The sequence below is a fragment of the Hypomesus transpacificus genome, chromosome 11 (assembly GCF_021917145.1).
Source record: "Hypomesus transpacificus isolate Combined female chromosome 11, fHypTra1, whole genome shotgun sequence".
Classification (NCBI taxonomy): Eukaryota; Metazoa; Chordata; class Actinopteri; order Osmeriformes; family Osmeridae; genus Hypomesus; species Hypomesus transpacificus.
In genome coordinates this window covers 8366464-8392225 of record NC_061070.1, presented here as the reverse complement: position 1 = coordinate 8392225, position 25762 = coordinate 8366464, and the positions used below count along the sequence as shown (strand labels likewise).

The following is a 25762-nucleotide window of genomic DNA, read 5'->3' as shown; positions in this document are numbered from 1 at the left end:
AGAAACACTACTTAGTATACTTGAATTTAACAGAGCACTATTGTCTCACGAGCTAAAGCATTTGAAATGAAACGACGAGTGCAAGAGGGGCTTTCCTCGCTTTGCCTTCTCTCCTTCACCACACTGGTGAAACCAACATGGTGGACGCCAGGCCCCATCTCTTTCTCATCAGGACAGACAAAGGAGAGAAACAAAGAAAAGGGGAGCCTCGATGGACTGTGGACACGAGACCTAAGCGTCTCTGGTTCCTAACGCAAGCACATTACAAGCACCTGGGACAGGCTTCCAGTCTCCAGTCTTAAAGCTGCTCAAGGAGAAAGTTCCTGCACATACAACAGAAATAAAAATAACAAAGATTTACCAGTAAGGACTAATGTCCTCTGGATATCCCACGTTCTAGCTATTGATACAACCCCCTCCCCAACATGACATGGGCACCGGATCATCTCCCCCCTCCCCTATCCGTTTCTCCTTCTCCTGCATCCACCACCTTTTTCCTCTTTCAAGCCATTGGTTAGTCAGCATTGTTCTGAGTGCGGTTTAATGTCCATATCTTCAGTCAGGTTTCCTGGATCCCTGTGTGTGTGTGTGTGTGCGTACATGTGTGTGTGTGTGTTCATGTGTCTGAGATAGAGATGGAGAGAGATCATCCTGTAGCTATGCTGCAGCAGGGACCGTCGGCGCTTCACCAAATATATCCTCCGTCGTCCACCTCCCCCACCTCTCCCTCGTCCTCATCGGCCTCCTCCGTGTTCTCCTCTGTCTCCTTCTCTTCCTCATCCTCCCATCCGACGCCACTGCCAAAATCACCTGAATAGGCCACTTCTTCATCTGGAAGAGAAAGGAAATGAGACAGAATTAATTACTCATGGTGTCTGACCAGTATCGCATTGCAATCTGGTCAGATGTTTACTCTGGGTACCTTTTGACGATGAAAAGCCAATTGCAATGTAATGAGAAATGTTGAAATGAATTCAAAAACATTGACCGAACTAGCAAAGAAAGGGCATGTGTTTGACTTTGTCTGGAGTTAATGGCCATTTCTAAGCCTTGCCAGGGGAGCCATTCTTATCAGGCGTGGGTTCAGTCCAACCGGCCTCCATTTATCTTAAAAGGCTATTCTCGCGGCGACAAGCAGTCTTTTAGAATGCAAATGATCCCCCTGACACATGAATGTGCCACTGGCCCATTCAGTGAGCGATGCTGTTGTATGGGATTACATAAGGGACGCTTTGTACAGAGTGTATGTGTATGTGTATGCGCGGGGGTGGCACGGGGGGGGTTCTGATGTGGGGTGTGTATAGGTATCTCTTCCCTGTTCGTGTGTGCATGTGTACAGATGTCTTTGCAGAGAGTGTGTTCAAGATTAGATTAGGGCAGCCTCACCACAGTCAGGCTTTCCACGGATTCTAGAGCTCGCTAGCTCACCGCCATTCTGGTCGACACACCAGCACTCTCCTCTGTCGCACTGTAACTTCCTGTAGAAGCCATCCTCATCACAGCTGGGAATGAACAGACCTAATAAACACACATAGAATGTTACATTGCATAATGCAGAATGCATACATTATATGTGTATCCAACTGTGTAATACTTACTGGCACAATGTGGAGCTGTGCCTCAGTGAAATGTTTCGCAAGTATGTATGAAATGTATGTAGTTAGAATGCATGGAATGTATGCATGCAGGCTGCTAGTGTTGCCTTCAATTTCAGATTCCGTGCATACAAATCAATTTGTTAAGGCTAGTTGTAAATAACTGTGTAGTCAGCACAAAACAAGACACATAGGGTTGGTGATTATTATGGGACAAGGAAGGACACAGGTGCATTAAATCCCTTCTACTTATTAATAAGCTAAGCAAGATTCACTGCACTTTAACTTTCATATAACGACAATAAAGCTTTGTCCATAGCGGGGCCCACATCGTGCGTATTTTAACCCTTTCTCACACTCAAACAACAACTTTTATTTCGTAAGCTGAGAAGTAAAGGACAACCAGTCAACTTGTCAACTATCAACTCGGCAGAAATCTTACCTCAGTATGCCTGCGCCTTGTCCATTAATTGGATGTAGCGGGACAAGTTATCCCTTACTTCTCAGCGAGAGAAACACAAGGTGTTGCATGAGAGTATGGGAAATGGTTGAATTGCGTGAGTCTCATGGCGAATCCTTGCACATGAACTGTTTCAGAAGTTGATATAATCTTTTACTGAATATTACAAAACATTAACAGGGAAAGAATGACAACGCTGAAGGAGATTGATGTTGCCAGAAGACAGGGTTTCAAGGAAAACGCTCAGCAGGCCGGCAATGTTTATCTACGGTCAGCTCAGCCCTGATTTTGTCCTGTGTCCTTGGAGAGTCCTGATTCAGAACCCTACCACCCTGCCAAGTCTGCAACACACACACGCACGCACACACATACACACACACATACACATACGGGCGGCTGTCCTTCGTTTCCGTCTGTCAGTATCAAGTTATAATCCACAAGTCCGATCAAGGATTATCCCGGCCTGCCTCTTGTTATCTGTTTGACGAAGCTCTTCTAAGTAATGGAATTGAATATACACACACGTAGCATTATACGTACCAAACTTTCTCTTGCCTCCCTCTTGTACTTGGATCCTCTCAAGCTCAGACAGACAGGGGGGCTCTGAGGAAAGGAAAGGAACACAAAAGTCGGCACTAAAACGTTGTGTACCCTTTGAACCAACCCTTGGATCTTTCAGACTAAAAGATGGCTAGATGACAGACAAACAGAGAAGAAAGTGGGGCAATGGGGCATATAGAAACTTGAAATACCAACAATTCTAAAAGGAGATGAGTAATATAAAAAGTTGCTTAATCAGAGGCTTAAGCCCAAACTAAGTGTCCACTGATTTCACAGTATTACTTAAGCTGCTTGTCCTCTCCCAAACCAGGTCATGGATTCTGCTTGGCTTGCTGTCTGACAGCTGCAATCTTGGAGAGCTTGAGGGAGGACCAGGCTGTAAACAAGCGCCAGTGATGTTGTAAGCGCTTGGCGGCAGCCACTCCCCTCGATCACAGGGGAGCCAGAAAATGAGGGACAGACAAAGTGTGACGGACTGGGGGAGGCCTCAGAGGTAGCTGTGCTAAGTGGGGTGTACAGGGGTGGGGGGTGGACGGGTGGACGGGGGTCTAAATGTCTGGTCACAAGGTCAAAAACTGCGGAAAACAAGCATAGGTGTTATTTTTCTCCCGCTCTGCTTCTCTGCTGCTATATACCCCTGACTCTGTCTCCCTCTCTCTCCTTCTCTCTCTCTTCCTCTCTGACAAATACTCACAGATTCTTACCCGAGGCGCATGTGGCGTAAACTGCGCTCCATCACAGGCTACAGAGGGAGAAGTAACAGTGATGCCCAGCCTGTTGCCTCTCTTCCCGATGAACTCAACACCATCCCTTTTGTATAGCAAAAGACACTTTGGACCCCTTACATTGGCATACCGCCCCTGTGACCCAATAGAAGATGGACCCCTTAAAAAGATGCCATCGCCCTGCAGTGCACACTGCCCACCTGGATAAGCCAAGCAAGCTTGGGCTCATTCCCAAGCTTGCTGCTTACTGGAGTCAGATGGCTGAGCGGTGAGGGAGTCGGGCTAGTAATCAGAAGGTTGCCGGATCGATTCTCCGCTGCACCACATGATGTTGTGTCCTTGGGAAAGGCACTTCACTCTACTTGCCTCGGGGGGAATGTCCCTGTACTTACTGTAAGTCGCTCTGGATAAGAGCGTCTGCCAAATGACTAAATGTAAATGCTGATGACATCACCATCCTGGGTCTCATCTCCAAACATGAGACCGCCTACAGAGAGGAGGCTAACGTCTTGACTGCATGGTGTCAGGACAACAACCTCCATGCCCCCATTCACATTGATGGAGCTGAAGTGGATACAGTCTCCTGCTTCAAGTTCCTTAGTGTGTTTTATCAATGATGACCTTTCTTGGCCCAGGCAATCAGCTGCAAGGGGTGAAAACTGCCCAAAAGTGCCTATACTTCTTGAGGAGACTCAAGAAGTTTGGCATGTCTGCCAAAACTTACACCAATTTCTACAGGTGCACCGTTGAGAGCGTTCTCACCGGCTGCAGCGGTATGGCAGCTGCTTTGCTGTTGATTGCTAGGCCCTCCAGAGGGTCTTGAAGACAGAGAAGCACATCATTCGCTGAAGCTTCCCCTCTGTGCAAGGCATCTACCACACGCCTCAGGAAAGCACAGAAACTTCTACAGCCATCCAGGCCATGGATTGTTGTGGAAGAAGTTACCAGAACATCCAAGCACGGACTACCAGACTCACCAACAGTTTTTCTCTCCCCAGGTTGTCAGGCTTCTCAATCAGCAACATTAATCTCAGTGAGCACATTGATCCCATGATCACCTCAATGTATGCTCTCGTCCCTTCCCTTGTGCAATCACCACAATTTAATGTACACATCCGTAGGCACTTTTACTATTTTTGATATGTAATACTATTGTTACTGTCTATATTCCACATATTTACTGGTTCTGAAACTGGTGCTAGTGTTTTATTTCTATTTGTTACTATTCTTGCCCTTTTTGTTACAAATTTTAACAATACAAATGTTTACTCCTATTGAGTAGCTGTTGCTTGCCATATCCTAAAATGTTATTTGTTCAGAATAACCTTGTATTATACTGTGCAATTGACAAATAAGGCACTTTGACTTTGACAGTAGTCTACTCACTCTCTCTCCAAAAGCAGAGGCACCACTCAGCGGTGGAGACCTTCCCGTCCGTGTAAGAGTCGCAGGAGTTGAAGAAGGGCCGGATGCACACCTCGTACTTGTCCAGGTTGATGGCTGACAGCTCGGCCTGGTCCAGGTACAGGTCAGTGTTTGTGTCCAGCTTGGAGAACATCCAACCTATGGAGTCCTTACAGCTAGCCACCAGACTCCTTTCCAGGACTGAAGAGACACACACATACATGGAAGATATTATTTACTGACTCACTAGATATTTCACTGGGTAAGGTGCAGGACTATGCTAACTCTCCTGGTACAGTGTAAGACTGTCCATACTAACTCCCCTGGTACAGTTTAAATTTATACAAACTCACATGGCTGGTACAGTGTAAGCCTATACTAACTCACATGGCTGATACACTGTAGGTACAGTATATACTAACTCACCTCGTACAGTGCAGGACTACATTAACTCGCCTGGTACACATGAGGTCTATACTAACTCACCTGGTACACTGTAAGTCAATACTAACTCACTTGGTACACTGTATGTCTATATTAACTCACCTGGTACACTGTAGGTGTATACGAACTCACCTGGTACACAATAGGTCTATACTAACTCGCCTGGTACAGTGCATGTGTATGCTAACTCTCCTGGTACAGTGCAAGTCTATACTAACTCACCTGGTACAGTGCAGATCTATACTAAATCTCCTGGTACAGTGCAAGTCTATACTAACTCACCTGGTACAGTGCAGATCTATACTAACTCTCACCTGATGTGCTGGCTGCCGCTGTTGTGGTGCTGGCCCCAGCCTTGGTGTTGTTGTTCTGCTTGGCGTTACCCTGCAGTAGCTGGAACCAGTCCCTCAGCCGGTCCCCCAGATCAGCCAGGTCCTGTCCAGTACAGCTCTCAACTGAGGGAGGGAGCGACAGGGGAAGAGGATTTGCAACACTGTACAGACACTGTGTGTGTGCATGTGTTGGTGCGTGCGTGTGTGTTGTACTCACCATGCTTGCTCTCTGTTACCATGGCAGAAGAGGTGGTTGGACAGGGACACAGGCCTGAGCATGTCATGGTCAGTTCCTTCCCTGTCAGACATGCCTGCTGCTCCAGTTTGCACTGGAACACACAGATACGCACACATACAAACACACACACACACAAAAACAGGGACAATGAGGAAGAGAAGGGAAATGAGTAATGTCCTAGATACAGATCAATGGTGCCCAAATACAACCTCATTCAGTTTACAGCCTTTCCTTGATACGAGCCTAGAATGAATAGGAATAATCGGGTCTTCTCCTTCTACATCTCAACAAGGTCACAAGTCCTCACTTTGAAGACAAAGGATAGATCAATGAACACATGGGAGGGAGTTACTGCAACCCTCTGCTTCTCAATCCCCCGGGGGGCCATTCATCACGTCTCTCTGTATTTGTGCATCTCTGGAGACTCTCTCCCCTCCAAGCTTCTCCTCTCTAACCCTACACTCAGCTGTGCATGCAGTCTGAGGAAGCAGAGAGCAGCCATGGATGTGTGCACACGGTTTGAAGCAAAAATGCCCTCCCGCCAGGTCTCTCTTTGGAAAACGATGAGAAGACAGATGGACTTGGGTGTTTGTGGGTGTGGGTTTGGAGGTAAGTGTAGCTGGGTGGTGTGTGTATTGGTTGGGTTTACCTGTGAGGCATAGTTGTGGCCATCTGATCCACACACAGGACCAGATGAGGAGATGGGACAGGGCTGGCAAGTACCATCAGGAGACCTCAGAGATGGCTGCTTCAGCCTGACAGACAGGGACAAACCACAGAAGAAGATAAAAAGACGGAGGACGAAACACATGAGATGACAAAAAGATGACAGGTACAAAACACTAATTAATATCTACTCCCATTTTATTGTTGATTATGTCTCTTACATTGAAAACTGTGCTATGAAAAGAGTCGCTTCTCCATACATTCAGTGCCCTCCATTAGGTTTGGACAAAGACTTACTGTTTTTTATTTTGTCATTTTTGAGTATGCAGTGCCCATTGAGTCATAGATGTCTGAGTGGTAGCCCATTCTCAGGTTTTATTACCACAACGTTTATACATGGATAAGACTTGCATGATTGGGAAAATGTTTTTTGAGGGCGTTCATGATTACTCAGTTATGTTTACGCATTAAATGCTACTTTAAATAAAATATATATTTCAGCATCTATTCTTAATCCCAGGTTTTTGATTAACTCTGGATTATCATCATGAAGAACAGAATTGTGCCAATGCTAAAACCTGAGGATAAAATAATGAAATGGTAAGAGACATTGGCTGAACCTTAGGCTGGTGTAAATCAACTGTTTGGAACATTATTAAGAAGAGAGCACCGATGAGCTCAGTAATCACATTGGGACTGGTAGACCAAGGAAGACCCCCACAGCTGATGACAGAAGATTTCTACTCTAATGAAGAGAAAAACACAAACACCTGTCTGACAGGTTAGGAGCCCTTTCAGGAAGCAGGTCAATAACTACGGTCCACAGAAAACGTCATGAACAGAAATGCAGAGGCTACACTGCATGATACAAACCACTGGTAGCTGAAAATAAGAGCACGATGGCCAGGTTACAGTTTCCAAGAAGTACTTGAATTGAAAGAGCAAGCAGAGTTCTGGAAAAAGTTTAAAACAGATGAGATCAAGATGAACTTGTATCAGTGATGGATGGCAAGAGCATAGTGTGGAGGTGACAAATAATGGCTCATGATCCAAACTGTACCAGCTGGGGCAGGTGGCCTGGGCCTGTCTTGCTGCCACAGGTTCTGAATAAATTCAGAAGTACATAGAAACATATTTACTGCTCAAGGTCAAGCAAATGCGTCAAATCTCACTGGCTGATGCTTCATTCTACAGCAATACAAAGAGAAACATACTGCTAAGCAACAAAATAATTGGAACCTTAAAACTATAAAATTCTAAACTGGCCAAGTCAGGCCCCGTCCACACTACTACGCGTACCCGGCGTTTTCAAATGTCTCCAGCTAGGGGAGCGTATTCGAAAAGCTCAGTTTTCAGTATCCGAATACGCCGTATTAGTGTGGACGGGAGGTGCAAACGCAGACATATGTATGCGTTTCTAAATTTACCCGGGCTAGTGTGGACGGGGCCTCAGTCTTCTGATTTAATTCCAATTGAGCATGGATATGCAACAATGTACTAAACGTGCCTACTAAATGTGCCTACTTTCATTTACACATAATTGTGCCCCTGTACACAATCATGCTGGGGTCCAGGAGGTGGAGTCCATAAAGACATGATTCGAAAAGGTCTGTTTAGCCTGCACAGAGCTATGACCTCAACCCCTTTGAACATCTTCAGGAGGAATTGGAATGCCGATTTCAAGCCAGGCCTTCCCATTCAACATCAGTGCCTGACTTCTCAAATGCTCTTTTGGCTGAATGGGCACCAATTCTCAGAGACACATTCCAAAATCTTGTGGACAGCCTTCTCAGAAGAGAGGCAGCTGTTATAGCTGCAAATGGGGGGGCACCTCCATATTAGCAACCTTTAATGGGAATGGAATGTCCAACAAGCTCATATAGTGATTGTCAGGTGTCCATATACTTTTGGCCATATTGTGTATAAAAGGTCTTTCTACAAAAACTATATGAGTGAAAATACCCTTAAATAAAATCTGATGATTAAAATCACTTGTGGATTGTTTAATTACAAATTTTAAACTGTGGAGAGGAGTACATTTACTTGTCCCAAACATTATGGAGGGCACTGACAAATGTATTCCCATGCATCTGATATTTCACAATGTATTAAATGGTTTTAAAACTATACATGCTAAATTACAAGGACATTTAAAAGTAGACTTCCCATACAAGTTAAATAACACAAAAATAGACTTTGAATACTCCATGTGCAGATTTATAAGCAATACATGTAAATATGACGTACATTTATTTTATTTATGAGAAATGTATTATCAGATGGGAATTACTTTACATTTTAACGGCTCAAAACAATATTAAAGGTCTTTTTTGCTGGTAGTCCACAGTAGCAATGTGTTCTGAGAGCTGTTTCGTGTGGACTCATGAACATAGCCAGTGGGTTGTCCTCTGGCACTTTACAGTATCATATCTAGCAGAGGCTATTTACAGAGTGCACTGGGGACATTTGGTGAAAAACTGCTGCTGGAGCTTTTTAATAGTCTCGTCTCAGAAGTGCATCATTCAACGTTAGACACTAACGGCCCATACAATAATGGGAAGAACCGGCCTTCTATCAGGGTGCCAAAGCCTCAACTGAACAGAGGACTTATGGAAGCTATACATTCTCTATATAATGTGCAGTTTTGAGGTTCCTTTTCCCATGATGATGTACCAGCATGGATGTGTGTGTGTTTCCACCTGTCAGCGAGTGAGTACTATGAGTGTATTTGGGGCTACCATGTGCAGTGGGCTACACGAACCACACACTCACCTGTGCTCCAGCTTCTTGCGGTTGACACACACAGCTCTCTGGTAGCCCTGGGCGATGCACACCTTGTGCCGGCTGCATTTAACCTTCTGGCATGGGTCCTTGGTGGTGTCTACATCTGAGATGAGTGATGGAGGGAGAGAAGAAACACAAAGAAGACAATGGGTTTATCTCTTTCATCTATTCTTGTTCTTATCCTCACCAGCCCACATAATACACAAGAGCTCTCTCTCTCTCTCTCTCTCTCTCTCTCTCTCTCTCTCTCTCTCTCTCTCTCTCTCTCTCTCTCTCTCTCTCTCTCTCTCTCTCTCTCTCTCTCTCTCTCTCTCTCTCTCTCTCTCTCTCTCTCTCTCTCTCTCTCTCTCTCTCTCTCTCTCTCTCTCTCTCCTCTCTCTCTCTCTCTCTCTACTCTCTCTCTCTCTCTCTCCCCCTCCTGTATATCTTAATAGGAGTGATTCACCAAGGTCCGGAGTGTTGCAATCAGCAGTGCTATAGGCTAAAGTCTGCACAGCTACTCTGGCCCACCTCATCCATCACGTACACCTCTGCAGACGGCTAATGACTAAACCGCGTGTCAGCCCCACACACACACTCATATGTCACCGCCGTCTTTTCCCAGTGAGCACTCCTCCTCCCCTCCTCCCCTCCACCCCCCCCCCCCCCCCCTCCACCCTCCGTCTCACCATCCGACCCCTCCCCCACAGTATGTTCATCTAAGCCATCCATCAGCACGGCACACTAGACCACTGTGTATTTACAGACCACCAGTGGGCTTTACCATAGAGATCAACTAAATACGACCAACCGAGATCGTCGTCCCTTTCTCTTCGCATTACAAACACCATTGCGATATTCAGATGTACTGTTGCTTATCCTCTCGTGCCATGCCATATCTCTTTTTGAAGAACAAGGCCCAACCGGATAAGGCTGAGGGCCACGCTGGCTTACTGGGACAAACTGCCATTTTCAGGAAGCAGAAATCCAAACAATGTAGTCCTTGTGTGCCATGTTCCACCATTAGCATGAGACAGAGGTAGTGGTGGTGTGTGTGCTTCTGCCTGTCACTGACTGAGATCTTTTTGACTTTGCCAACCTCCAAGACTCTCGTGGCAGGGGTTCACTGAAGCTCTCACAATTTACACCCGTAATCTGACGTCCCCCCAACATTCTTGATTAATTTCCCTTCTTTGCTCGGCTCTCAGCTTGGCATTTTCGATGGTTTGACACCCAGCTAATTCACACTAATGCATCAGCAGAATCAGGAAGGGTGAGAAGCTAGCTGCCAATTTACGTACGAGGAAGCCATTTTACAGACAAGGAGGAGAGAGAGAAAGAGACCGAAAGGATAGAAGCGAAATAGGAACAAACAGAGAGACAGAATAATAAGAAAAATACAAAAGAATAAAAAAAAAAAGCAATTTTGAAAAAGTGTGTTTATTTGCCCTTCCAGCTGTACCGTTGATGGCAAAACCCTCATGTTGTGCCTCCCCCTGAAGATTATGCTGTAGTACTTAATCAAAAGAAAATGAAAAAAAAGTAATACGGACTGAAAGGACTTAATCCTCTACGCTCATAGGAACATTTGAGAATAAATATCTCAAGTAGAAGCCACAATGCTGGCGTAGGTTTGTCCTGTGTGTAATAAAAACATACGGTAGCTGCTTGAGCTCCATGTTAACTTAACAGGCTTCCACGGATTAAGGCAGAGTCTACGATGATGACGTTCCCATGGCAACAGGCTCTCAGTGATTTAGGGATGGTTCTGGCGGTGGTTTGCAGCTCAATCTGCCATTTTTCAGAGAACCCTTCCGTCTCTGTCCCCCTCTCCTCGCGTGTTTCTTTTTTTATCTCAAGCTTCCTTCTTCTTTTCGACGACTCCATTGATACAGCCAACCGTTTATCTCTCTGATTCATGTCCTTTTCTCTGTGTTTCCCTTCATTGCCCACACGAGCATCATCTGCAACGGTTCTCTCCTTCTCTTTCGCTCACCTTCTCTATCCAGCGGTACCTTCCATGTCCCTCCCTCCCTTCGTCTCCACCGATGCATCCCAGACTAAGTTCGGTAGGGTGTGTAGTACGCTCGGAGTAGCCATTAAAGCTGGGATAAACCTGACTAATTGGCCTCCCTGTGTTCTGATGTGGCCCAATCCAGATTCTGCTAATCCTGTCAGATTGATCCATGCGGGAGATTTGTGAGCTCAGCCCAGGGCCCCATCATCCTCCCTCACATCCCCTGTTTACAAACTCACAAGCCTCTGATATCATCACAGCTATCTCCCTGTAGCAGCGGGGTTCTCTGAAACCAGGGTGCGATGTCTGTGTATACGGTTTACTGTATAACTGCAAACCTAGTGTTACACACGCTCGCTCTCGCTCGCTTGCACATACACACCCGCACACAGTACAGCAGGTTATCAATACCCTGCAGCAAGGGTATTAAACTCTGGACTGGAGAGTGCAGTTTCAGCTTGTTTTCATATCTCATTAGAGCGGAGCATTGATTAAGGGCCAATGATTTGCGAGCACACAAAGTCTGCTGACCAGACCTTCTAGTTCAAACCAGATGTTGATGAATTAAAGGTGAGCTGGTTGCTGTAGATTTGGTGAAGGTCTAACCTGACTCAAGGGAAAGTCGCTGAGAGAATACGTCCTATCTTGATGTTCATAATGAGACGTGGCCCTGAAACACAGCTGTGTTCCTCCACCATTGACAACACTGACGCCGATCATCCAATAAGGCTGTTGCGCTAGCCGATTGTGTGACTAAGCAGCTGTGAAATTGCCAACGTGCAAATAACCCTGACCTTCCTCCGACACTGCGGGGAGGGGGGGGGGGGTTGGGGGAGGCTGACAAAATGTTTGAGTCAGAGCTTGCATCAGTGAGAAGTCCTTCACAGGGGGTTTCTCTGCGGTTGGCTCTCCAAAGTAAATCTAGGTGGCTAACGAGGCCTGTAGGGGATGAATGAGACTGATCTGTCGGCCAGGCTCTACGGTGAAGACATCACGCTGATTTAGTGATGTCTGCGGAGGGACAAATCGGCCATTCTCTCTTCTCTTTTTTCCCTTCCCGTCTTCCTCTGCTCCATTAAACCAGTCATAGATGCAAGAAGATCAATGTAGAGGCACAGTGCAGAGGGGGAAGGGGTAAATAGGAGGTAGAGACAGGTTGATGGGTAGAGAGAAGCGGGGGGTTGTAGTGGCGAGGGGGAAGGGGGGATCGATGCTATGGAAACAAGATGATCTCCTAGTCCAGTGATAGAGCTGGTTCGGTCCAGTGTGTGTGTGTGTGTGTGTGTGTGTGTGTGTGTTTGTGTGTGTGTGTGTGATTAAGGGAGACTCTATAAAACTAAATGTAAGTGAAGTGTCCGTTGTCCACTCTCAGTCCTAACCTATACCTTTTAACATTGTTAAGTGGATTAAATAAATGGTAAATGGACTGCATTTATATAGCGCATTTCTACCTTAGCGGAACTCAAAGCGCTTTACAATGTTTGCCTCTCATGCACCCATTCATTCACCCATTCATACTCACACTCACACATACTGACGGATTCCGATCTAGCAGGGACAAAGGCAATGTCAGTCACCTTAGGCTACACTGAGCCATTAGCGTGTTGCCCTCTCTCTCGTACTCCATATCCCCCCTCTCATTCTACCTCTCTCTTTCTCCCTCCCTCACTATCTCCTCATCTCTCTCCCACTCTCCCACCCTTCCACTTTCTCTGTCTCTTTATTTTCAAATCTTGATGTCCCTTCACTCTATGTCATAATTAGCCCTTCATTAAGCCCTGATAGTGCTGCACTAATGGACTCCCCTATTCCTCCGACTTCCTTTGAGCTGCGAACACAACCACACAATGAACAAGACTTCCTGCCATGACTTCATCTGCCTGTGGCTCCGTTTAAACACTGAGTCACTGCCTGGGCCACGATCATAGTCTGTGTAGGATACTGTAGCTCCAACCCATAGACATTTGGGGGTGGGGGCTCATGCTGTGGCTGGGGGGTTGGTCAGCCCAAAGCGGGCAGGGCGGAGGTCAAGCAGCTCTGCTGCTAATCCAACAACGACATATCATTTTCATCATCAGTCCACCGCATCTGTGGACAGAAGCTGACTCCCCAAAACAAATGGGGAGGGTGTTCAGGTATCCCTCATACTGAACAGTGGTGTCGTCTACGCGACACGTGAGCATTAATCGTGTGCCCATAATAAGATATAAGGGTGGAGGACGGCACAGTTGGTAAACTGATAGCATGGCTTGGCCACTACAACATACGGTACCGATGTTTTGAATGGTGTGTAGCTACTGTACAGCCCTGCCTTTTCCTTTGTCGAGGAAGATTCTAGATATTAGTCTGTGAACTGGCTCTCATAGTGTCAGTGGAGAGCCCTTAACAAAGACATCAAGCGGCATTCAAATTGATTAAGTACTGTTCTTGCTTTGTTCTCTGGTTAATTTAAATCCAGTTACTTAGTACTTACTTTCATTTGAACCTTGATTCTCATCCCAGGTGCGGACATAATCATCCTACAAAGACAGAAACAAAGAGATTAATGTGGACTGTGTTTTTCATTCATTCGTTCATTACCATGTTCCTTTCTAGGTTGTGTAAGGTTACGAAGTAAATTGAATACTCTGCCTACATTCCTGCTAAAATATTTAAAACTTTATCCAACATTTTCTGTGTTTACAGTTTGTTTTCTACACTTACGAATTCAATGGATCCATTTTGAAATTCCCTTATAAACATTTTATATCACATGCAGTCATGATTAATGGAGTAAGTGAATTTCTGTGAAGTCATATAGGATTCCAAAGGCTTTTGGGGGTGGTATAACTGTGCCCTCCTGTACCTCCACACATAGTGGTTGTGGAACATATGGCAGGAGTGGGGAGCGACGTTTTAAGTGCCTGTCACTTCTCCCTCTCCCTAAATATGACCATAATCACCCTCATTAAAATGGACAAGATGAGAGAGATAGAGACAGAGAGAGAGAGAGACAGAGAGAGACAGAGAAAGAGAGAGAGAGAGAGAGAGAGAGAGAGAGAGGAGAGAGAGAGAGAGAGAGAGAGAGAGAGAGAGAGAGAGAGAGAGAGGAGAGAGGAGAGAGAGAGAGAGAGAGAGAGAAAGAGAGAGAGATTCTGAAGGGGGACGGTATAGTTAGAACGACTGACCTCTACTTCCTGGTGAAACGACAGGCAAAAGGAAAGAAAGTGAAAAATACGTTGTTAGAGGAGAGGAGGAAGACAACAGCCATCATATATTTAACGTGCATTCATTAACATTGACTGGTCCTTGCAAGAAGGTTTTCGGATGACTTCTTCAGATGACTGTTTTCAGCCAATGTACTCTCCCGACTTCTCAAGTAAATAAAATGAAATGTGCACAAAACCGAAAATCCAAACGGCACAATTGTGCTGTAGTTACCTTCTCAGTGGGATTTCATGACCCAAAATGCAGAGAACGGTCAGGTTACTCTTCCCAAAATAAAAAAAATGTGACATATCACAGAATTTACTATCCACCTCCTCAACTCAGTAAGATATACAGTACATCCCCGTAAATATTTATTGCGTAGAAAAGCTGGTGTCAAAGAATTCTCAGGAAAGCAATAAAATGTGACACCAGAAATAAGCTTCCCTCATAAAGGCAGACACTGGGGTCCCCTCTCTGTGTTTCAACATCCCGGCCATTTTAATAGAGGTAAATGTTTACATCATCAAGGGCCATTTAAACTCGCTTTACCTCAGTGCAGATCTGCACAAATCACCATGGGCAAATTTCCACAAACCCCTTTTTTCATTTTTTTTCTTCTTTTCCCTATCTCTATTCCCCTTTCTCCCACTCCCCCACCGCCCCCCCCCCCCCCCATTCTCTCTCTCACCCCACTTTCAGTTACAGGCCTCTCTCTTTTCTAGGCCAAGCACTTACAGTAAACAGGACGGTGTCTATGACAGGGAGGGGCAGGAGTCTAAATCAAACGCTCTCCAGTTTGGCAGCATGAGTTTACGGTCTTCAGTGTTTCCCACAGATTAGAAAGCTATATGTGGCGGGGGGGGGGGGGGGGTGTTGTTTCATGTCAGACCGGGGGGGGGGGGGGTCGAAATAATTCACAAAATCAATCAACAACAACAAACAAATAATTTCTGCATATGCAGGTAGCGACGCTGCATACAGGGTGCTAAATAACTATTTAACTGGTCGGCTCCATGACGCCGGGGGGTAAGTAGCTAGCTCTTGAAACTTCTCACCAAAACAACGAAGGGGAACCTTCGATTAAGACATGTCCGTCGGTACCTAGCGAAAAGTAGCCTCAACTTTCCTAGACCCTTTAGCTACGGGCACTAATGCTGAAGGCTCGCTGATGGTAGCTGTCGGTCTCACTAGAACGGCGTATGCATCGTTGCTAACGTGTGCTGACGTAGTGACTGTGTGTGTATGTGAGAAAGACGCTGTGCGTGAAAGAGACGGAGGGAGAGCAGGGAAAGGAAATGCAGCTGAACGAATACGCTGCGTGTTTTTACCTAAATAGCGAAAAAAAAAAATGTTTACGAAACGCAATGTGTGGCGGGCCGGTGTTGATTCTGTGGCGCACCGCCACAAATTAGTCTATGTGTGGGAAACAACTGGTCTTTAATGTAGTTTAAACCTTGTCGAACCTGATGGAGTCACACATTAGCAGGCCAAGAACTCAGAGTTTATGACCAGGCCATTCATCTGACACCTCTCATGTCCACTTATTGATGCTGCGGCTCCTGAATTATTTAGCAGGTTATCTGTATTTGTGTTCCTGCCAAGACCATTGGGGGAAGGTGTCCTACTGCTGTGCCTGGAGTTGAAATTGATGGCGTTACGGAGGAAAGATCAGAGGAAATGTTTTTTTTATTGAGAAATTTACTTTTGTCGGGTGTGCATGGAAATGTACTTTGGGCCCAGAGGAGGATATTAATTCATTTTTCTGCAATGAGCTATAAGACTGGACGTGGTGATGTACAGCTTGTATAGTGTTCGCCATCCTAATCCTGGCATCCATATTTTATGTACATGGTTTTCACTTCTTTTATAATCAGTTCTGAAGCACATTCAAAGGCCATGCTTAGCAATGATCAAGTCTTGATAGCTTGGTTGCAAAAAGTACTGTGGGGCTTCCAGACACATTGGGATTGACGATGTTCCGGATGTTATCAACTCAACCTCAGACAGAAACTCTGAGCAAGATTCGCCAGGTCAACACCCACCGCACTTTTAAATTGGGTTTTTGCTTGGAAGGAACTGTCACCTTGTCATGGGAGTGTGTTGTGTGGGCATGTGTGTGTGTGGGGAGGAGTGGGGAGAACAAATGTGCGTGTTTGCATTTGTGTTTTTGTGTGCTTGTGCGACTGACAGGTGTTCCTCCGTCCATGTCAGCTGTCACATGCACTCAACAATCTGTTTGATTGGAGCGGTCCTGCTAGGGGCAGTGTAGATCACGGAGTGCGAAAGTATGGATTTCTAAGAATACACAGGAATAACTGGAGTGACATCCTGCCATGTTAGATACCTTTTATTTTAAGGTCTTACTGTAGAGAGGGATTATCCATAGTCAAGACTTGGACAACCAAAACGCAGTTCTGGAGAACAGGGGGCTGAAGAGGTCTGTCCTTAAACCACTGATCAGTAACAACAATTAAAGATAATGATGAATTTATTACTTTTGTACAGTTTGAAATGTTCTGAATATAATAAACAATGTTTTGATCCATACCTTGCACTATTAAGCTCATGAGTACATAACCCTTGGTTATGTCCAGGAGAGAAATATGCCTATCTACTAATTATGTTTCTTGTACCATTGATAAACTGTCATTATGGTGTTTTGTTATGCCTGCATAGCCATAAGTTAGTTCTTTGTAAGATGTGACATTGTAAGGCTTTATGCAACAGCAATATCTTTCAAGCAAGCTCAACTAAAAATGCATCCACTGTAACATAACATGAGCAAGCTAGTGCAATAGCCTTTAGTCTGAAAACCTCTTCTTGTTGATGTGAGAATGGAGTGAGGATTTAGTAAGCTATTGCCTCCTGGAAGCACAAAAATAGCTGGAATCTTTTTTTTTTTACCCCTTGCAGAGTTTACTCAGCTAGCCCCTGCTGTTGCTCACTGACTGCAGAGACCTTTCTCATCTCCCAACAGCTCCAAGAAAGGGGGTTCAGACCATGTAATATATGTATTTCCTTTCAACCTTTCACTCCTTCACTCCCGTGTTTTCTGTCAGTGTCAGTGTCTTACTCTCCCAACCTTTTCCGTTCTTTCTCTCTCTCTCTCTCTCTCTCTCTCTCTCTCTCTCTCTCTCTCTCTCTCTCTCTCTCTCTCTCTCTCTCTCTCTCTCTCTCTCTCTCTCTCTCTCTCTCTCTCTCTCTTTCTCTCTCTTTCTCTCTCTCTTTTTCTCTCTCTCTAGCTCCACTTCACTTTTCTTCAACGCCTGTCTTAAAAAATTTTTTTGCCTCTTTTTTTAATCTCCACCTCACATCCCCTTCCTCTGCCCACCACTGTTTCCTCTCACTCTCCCTCCATCTCGTTCACTTTCACTGAGCCAGCACAGTATTCCGCGGCACTCTCCCTTTGATTATGGATTCAATCAGTCATGCTGGAGGACAAACATGAGAAACCCAGAGGATCGGTCTACACTCTGTTCTTCTTTATCTCCGTCGTGTTTTCTCCAGCTCGCTGCTACGCTGGGCTAAGAGGCATGAAGGCACGGGGGGCTGCTAATTGAAGTACGCATGTAACTGGCCGGGAGCGGCACACAGTGGGCGTGTAGCGGCAGATCAAACACACACTAGGCAGCACCGGACGGACCTGCTCCTCTGGATGGAGCCTGGGGTGTGTGTGTGGGGGGGGGGGGGGGGGGGGGGGGGGGGGAGGGGGTTGAGTCACAGAGAGATGAAGATGGATTGAGGAAACAGTGGGAAAGGAATAGAGATGGAGAGAGGCCTCAGAAGTCAGGGAGGGAGGCCTTTAATCACACAATAAAAACAGTCCTCTATTCTCCCTATGTATGAAGGGTGTTCTGTGTGTTCACACACAGAACACACAAAAAAAACACGTCATGCCTGGCTCGATATGAATCTGATTTGCTTCCCCCTAGACAGCCTCTCTATTCAGCGCTTTGCTCAGCTTTATTGACATAGGCCCCTGAGCGCTAGCATGTCACACAATCTACAATCAATTACACTGGGAATACTGTTACGGCACCGGCCAGACACAAAGATTAATATGGGGCTTGGATGAAAACTTAAACACTTCCAGGGCCTTAACAACTCAATTGCTTGCTCTGTTCCTTTTTCAATATTCCCCCGGTAGGCAGAGCGAATTGAGGAAAACTCACTCAGTTTTGAATTATGTCCATCATTCATGGATTTCTTTTGAAATCATGTAAAATAAGCTCCAATGGATTCTAATGCAAATGGTAAAATGTGTTTTTTTTCCCATTTGCCAAGTAAAACCCAATGTTTGACACTCTTTTCTCTTAAAATGAAAGCACATGTATTATGCAGACATGTTACTGGCAAGATTCAGATTCAAGACAAGGTTGCCTGGATTGTCTCTACGGGCGACAACTTAAAGCAGTGGTAAAGCATACAGGCAGGTAACCAGGGTAACAGTTCATTATTTATCTAGTCCTAATTGCGCTTTCTTTCGTCTGTGTTTCAGCTGCCAAAACACTGACAACGCAATACCACTCAAGCAAGCAGGCACACACGCACACACGTGACTGTGGCTCTCACGGTCTCATTATTCTACCGAAAAACGGAACTTCTCCACCCTTGTGTCTTTAAAACACATGCAGAGACAAAGAGAGGAAAATGGTCTGGCAATTTACCAGAGATTCTAGAAAAACCTGAGAGAAATGGAGGATAAGGCCCCCACGTTCTTTTCTACTTTGTAGCTTCTCACCAATGAGCCACAAAAACCTCCTCTTGAGTTTAACAGAATGTACTTTCATGCAGAACTGGACAGTTACAGGTATACCCATATAACATCCATTCATTCAACTTCCTATGAAACACAAATTCAAACACAGCTGATCTTCCTGGTCTTCCCAGCGGTATGTGCAGCATCTGTTCTCAAATCTCCATTCCTGCACAGTGTATTGAAGCTGGTGTAATGCGACGGTAAATAACCACCAGACTACGACCAAAGGCTCGTTCTCTACTCAAATATACACCTGCTCGTCTTCTGACAACCAGCCAAGACACCCCAACAGACACCCCTTCCCAACATAGCCCCACTGGTCAGACTTCATTCAGACGTAGGCCCCTGGTCTCCCGTTCAGCACAAATAGGCTCCTGTGAAAAATAGAATCCCCTTTAAGCTTACCAAGGCACTGGGCCAGGGTAAGGAAGAAGCCAACATGCACATAAGAGACTACAGTAGATAGAGTAACTGTGGTATGCAGCAGTTACCATTTCCACTGATATCAAAACATTGTCAAGCTGTCAACTTTCAACATGGCACCTACCATTAACCTTGTTATTGGGACTTTACAATTATCAGTGTCAAGCGTACGATGAACACAAAATAGTGGGACTGTGCATAGTGCAGTCAGAGGGCAAAGTCGGTTGGCGGTGGGACAGCCAGGGCAAGGGCACTTTCTGGTGATAATCATTGTCTGGCATCACCGAATATGTCGGAATAGGATTGGGTTTAATGGAATATTTGGCTGCGCTGTCACAAACGCCATTATCCATAATTATGTTCCATATGCTGTTCCACAAGTGATGACAGAGAGAGGGGCGAGGTAGGGTCCACCCACACTGACTTACAACTCAAATCCTATTGGACCGAAGCCATGCTGAGAAGCACACCAGGCCTGGGTCCAAGAAATACATGAAGAGGAGCAGACTCCAAGTGATTCAGTTCTGTGCAGGCTCTGCTATTGGGACTGCTTTACACATTCCTCGTCTCCGGGACAGCAGGGCAGTGAACATACTGTATGTAGAATACAGTGTATCGCTTAGAGACATCCTCGATTGTTGCCATCAAACGTTCAATTGCTCATGTTCCCCTAAAATCCTTCATTCAGATCGTCACCTAGCACCTGTACACCCCATCCATTTTGGCCTCTGTCGTCCTGCACATCCAATCTGCTAGTGTTGACTGGGGGGAGCGGAGGAGAAGCACTTGTGGAGGTACAGAACGCCTTCTATTCCTTAATGAAAGGAAGTGGTGGAATAATAGCTGTGGGCAGAAACTGAGTGGCACACCTTTGGTCCACTGGTTTGATAAGCTTCTAGGGAGACAGAAAGACAAGGAGAGAGTGACAGAGAGAGATTGAAAGAGACCGAGACACACAGATGGAGAGAGAGATGGAGACCAAATAACAATGTGCAGATGTGTATGTATGTGTATGTGTGTATTGCTTTGTGCACAAACTGTTCAGAGATAACTTTAAAATCATCTTAATACCAGTAAGGAATCATCTGTCGTGTTTATCTGGGGTCGTCTAAGCGATCGAATAGAAAAGGATGTACCCGTAAAATAAATGCAAATCTGGCCATTGTTTTAGTATGTCTTCATGGTCAAAAGTTTGCATCAATGAGAAAAGTAAAGAAAACTGCCTTTAGATTTTGGCATAGGTGAGAGACTCAATCAGAAATGTATCACACATGCCAACCTCCATTCTTTAAATGGCAGGGCCACTGTTGTCCTTTGAAATTGAGCCACATGGATGGACATGAGCCTGACCTGTTCCCTTTCCTATCCCGTTCAATTTCAAATATAGTTTTATCCATTTCAGGGTGATACTGGCAATGAGAGTTCACTGCTCTTGTAGTTCAGGATTAGTGCTAATAAGCTACATTTTGACACGTTTGTGCAAATCCTCAGTTGAATAAACAGGAGAAGGTTTAGCTGGATCAACAATTACTGGTTTAATTTGTGATAATGCAGTGTACATTTTACTTTTACATTGCTCCAAATGTACCTTTTACCATTACTGCATTTTAAAACAGACAACTTTTCTCAGACTGCTAGGAATGGTTTATGTCAAAACTTGATTTAACCATTTATTGCAATGGAAATAGGTTTGTTTTTGGCAGTGGTTCTATCTAGGGGGAAACTCCCTGCCTTGGAGCATAGCTAGCATAGCACAAGTACATACAATTACAAGGCAAGGAGAGCAGCCAAAGTGCCATGCCAGAACTACCTAACTACCTACTACCTACTACCTACCTACTACCTACCTTCTACTTCTACTACCTTAGGGGAGTCAGATGGCTAAGCGGTGAGGGAGTCGGGCTAGTAATCATAAGGTTGCCGGATTGATTCCCCGCTGTGCCAAATGACATTGTGTCCTTGGGCAAGGCACTTCACCCTACTTGCCTCAGGGGGAATGTCCCTGTACTTACTGTAAGTCGCTCTGGATAAGAGCGTCTGCTAAATGACTACATGTAAATGTAACTAGCTCCGCCAATATTACAGGGATAGATATGCAACCGTTTAATCAGAATTATATAAAAGTTGTAGTTATGATGATGTTATCGCTGCACTGTGTCTGGACAAATACTAACCCTTCCTTGACTCTACCCACTTAATATTTAGACCTGTGATCTTCTGGTCCACTTTTTTTACAGTAAATGCATCATTTTAATGGACTTGATATATGCATCATTTGTAACTCACAATAGATAAAAGTGTCTGGTGAATGAATAAGTGTAAATATTAATTGTCAGGCCTGTGAAACGCATGACAACAACAACACACAAAACAGGAGCACCAAATGCCTGTTTCAGTTTTACACAGGTTGTGATTTTCAAAATCTCTGAGCATCAAGTCCCACTGCCCCGTTCTCCAACCAATCACCATTACTGGCTTTCTGTTGTTCTAGAGATCAGGTGCATTAGTGGAATGAAATATCCTGTGCACCTGTCAGGTTCAAATAATCGTAGACATTCCATTCATTTGTTGACTGTAACTGTTACAACTCATCACTAATCTTTTTCGGGTAAATACATTGAAATTATATTGTGGTGTTTCATTATTTCATGTGATATACAGTTCTCCATTGGATCCATGAGTGCAATTTTTTCATTTGCTTACTGAAGTAAACAATAAACATGAATGTGTTTTTTAGGCCCATGCATGTTACATCCTTACAGTGCGTGTACGCATATATACTGTATGTATATATACGCATGTGCATGACAGAGAGAGAGAGAGAAAAAATACTTATTTCAAGCGCCTCTGCTTTGATTATTGTTTTCCAGAGTTGTATTAATATTTAATATCGGCTCTCAAATTACTATGTAAGCCAACCTCGTTTTAAGTAATTTAACTGTGTCATGTGCAATTATTTATTGATGAACTGGATAAACAGAAGGAGGCCCATTTAATCTACTTTCCACTTGTGATTTGTACTCTCTATTTCTGTTCAAAGACAAGTTTGAAACATGACATATTGAAAGGAAATATATGCAGAGTAAACTGGTGTAATCTAATTATGAATACAAATGACCACAAAGCCCAAAAAATATATGCATTTTTAAAATGCTTCGTCATATGAAACTTGAAGTAAACCAACTAAGATTAAGCCTTACAATGTATTATTCATGCATGACATCGCCCACACTAAACGACTATGTACTTGTTGAAAAACAAGCTTTCCTATGAAGATGACACTGACGGTGTCAATGGATCTTTCCTATTTTCCCTTCATCCCAGTTCCCAAGGAGCAGAGGGGGTGAAACAGAGTCCTCAAACTCCCTCTGAAACACATTCCATTTCAGGCCCATTTGCGGAGTGCCGTCTGTTGCTACGGCAGCAAGCTGAAATCAAAGCAGTAGCTATTGGTGATCCCCTGGGAGGCTCTGTGATGCTCTCCTCTGATGTTTCCCTTGTCAACATCACCAGAGACACCAGCACTCCAGCGCTTTCACTCACGCCAAACACACATGCGCAAAACCTATGAGCAAGAACACACACAGGCACACACACACTCCTATGCACACATATCAACCGCTAACTCACCCGGCAGTGCTCTTAGAACGGCAGATAACTTTGCAGGTAACACTGCACAAGACATAACACAGGCTACGGCAACAGTAGCTAGGTTACCTCTTTTCAAGGTATGGTAGATCTCACTGTGTAGCTATTCCATCACTGCTTTAAGCATAAATTGAGCCCAAGGAAACCCATCTGACAGCTTAGTAACTCTACTGGACAGCCCAGCCTACAGCGACAGGGAGACGAGCTCAGCTTGTTTTCTCAGAAATGTTTTGATTTTCACTGAGGAGGGATGAGGGAAGGTTGTGGGGTATTGCACAGATGCGTGTGCGAACCTGACTGTGTGTACATCTGGGTACAGTTTGCGAGTGCATGTTTGTGTGCGCATGTGTGTGCATGGATCAAGATCACTAGGATTCACTTCTTAAAGCCTTTGTACAGATGTGCAAGGTGTTGTGGGTGAGCCAACCGACAGATATCGATCTGAGAAAGATCCATCCGTGCTAAAATGAAGCACCAATGTCTTCACGATCCGGCTCTAATTTATACCTCATCTTTTCATGCCCAAAATGTCATTACTTCCTTAAAGAAAGTTCCTGAGGACATTCTCCTTACATAATCACAGAGAGAGGCGGACAACTAATCCTGCCCCATGCAGAGGGAGATGAGCTGGAAGGGGACCAGCAGGTTTTAGATCCATTCAGCTACTCAAGGAGGATCATTTGATGATTTTTAGACCATTGTCATATGAAGTAAATTACTAACAAATATACAGTATTCTACAGTAAATATGTGGCATTATTGAATCTATGTCACTCACGTTCAGCCTAAAGCCATTTCTCACTTTGTAAATAATGTTGTCTGTCAACTTAGTGTAAATGGAGGGGAAAAAGTTGACAATTTCTTCAAAAACATACTTTTGCTGCCTCCAACTGCATTAGATCAAGAGCACTTGAACAGGATTCCAGTAGAATATAATCCACAGCACTCTTTTGCAAATCATGCCATGATCGTTGGTAATCATATTACTGCGCTGGAGGCTGGGTTTCACATAACATATTCATGGACACTCAGAAACAGCAATAAACAGCCTTTGGGCTCAAATCAATCCATGCAATTTAGCTCAGACTGAAACTAAATGAATTACACCAGTAATCTATAATCAAATCAAATGCAGTTTAATTGTATATTGCCACCTCATTACAATGGTTTAAATTGAGGAATGTAGGCTAGACCATACATTCAAAAAAGATATGCACAAGCATTATTGGTAATAAGGCTGGCACTAAACCTTTCATTGGGAATATACTGATATTTCCTATTATTGCACTGACAACTGTTTAGTTGGTCAGTAATCTGACATAATGATGTTTTATTGTTAATTTCCCATATAGAAAGCATTTGAATTAGGATAACCTTTTGTTGCCCAGATCCAATTTACATGTACGTGTTAATTTTCTGGTTACCACTCAATAATTCACTGGACCGTGTCCCTTCATCCCGACCAACAGTCACAGTAAATAATGAATGGATAGGCATCAGAAAACATTACCGCAAACAGAGCCAACGGTGCTTCCCAGACAACCCCTATTGGTAAAAAATCATCTCAATCACGGCGGGTTTAAGGTACGATTATTGCAAAGGCATCCTTTCGCTGCTCACAGCTTACCGCATTACCACGGATCTCTCGATAAACACAGCGGACTTACATCTCTGAAGTGATTCCAGTGCTTGATCTTGCGGCTGTACTGTGAAATGGTGGACAGCCACTGCTCATCTTCCATGAAATTCCCCGTTTTTTCAGGCTCTTTTACACTCTTCGCATCCGCCCGAAAGGTGGACCCCACCAGCATCATCAACGGGACGAAAAGGCACCCGATATTCGTCATTCTGACCATGGTAGCGGATAGAAAAAGACGCACTTACTCGCACTGGCTTCTCTCCTGGACGAGAAGAGCAGGATGCTGAGATATGTCACCCGATCGTAGGATGCTCTTTCAACGAGAGAGAGAGAGAGAGAGAGAGAGAGAGAGAGAGAGAGAGAGAGAGAGAGAGAGAGAGAGAGAGAGAGAGAGAGAGAGAGAGAGAGAGAGAGAGAGAGAGAGAGAGAGAGAGAGAGAGAGAGAGAGAGAGAGAGAGAGAGAGAGAGAGAGAGAGAGAGAGAGAGAGAGAGAGAGAGAGAGAGAGAGAGAGAGAGAGAGAGAGAGTTATGATTGTTACGCCTGCCAGTAAGGTAGGCTATTATAGTACAAACACCTGCTCAGCACCCGAACCATTCGGAAAATATTTTAATGCTAATTTATTTAATGTGCTACTGTGATTCGTTTCATTGCACATGTAAAATAACTTAATCACATTGGTCAATAAAAATGGTTTCACCAAGTTAATAAAGTCATAGAGGACTTCATATATACAATTTTCTTTGGCTACCCAGTTCAAGAGCTTTTTGTTCAGCTCTGCTGAACAATGTAGCCTATTTGTCAGGGTCACTTCGATTGTTTTCTATTTAGGTGTACCTTCATGATGATTGTACTCTGCATGGGGTAATGTGAAGTATCCTGAAATCGCAGAGAGCAAAAT

General features: G+C 44.6%; 1 protein-coding gene across 2 annotated transcripts; it reads right to left on the bottom strand.

Annotated features, from left to right (window-relative positions):
• Positions 1–25176, bottom strand: spock2 (SPARC (osteonectin), cwcv and kazal like domains proteoglycan 2). Of its 2 annotated transcripts, XM_047029239.1 has the most exons (11): positions 24892–25176; positions 14373–14381; positions 13679–13724; positions 9198–9312; positions 6409–6514; positions 5739–5850; positions 5504–5644; positions 4728–4946; positions 2596–2658; positions 1387–1518; positions 1–831 (listed from the first exon to the last, which is right to left on the bottom strand). In XM_047029239.1, exons 1-11 carry the CDS (start codon positions 25078–25080, stop codon positions 686–688), a joined length of 1278 nt encoding a protein of 425 aa, XP_046885195.1. In that variant the 5' UTR covers positions 25081–25176; the 3' UTR covers positions 1–685. The 2 variants fall into 2 exon arrangements, with proteins under 2 accessions (XP_046885195.1, XP_046885196.1); XM_047029240.1 differs by lacking the exon at positions 14373–14381.
• Between the last annotated feature and the right edge of the window lie 586 nt (positions 25177–25762).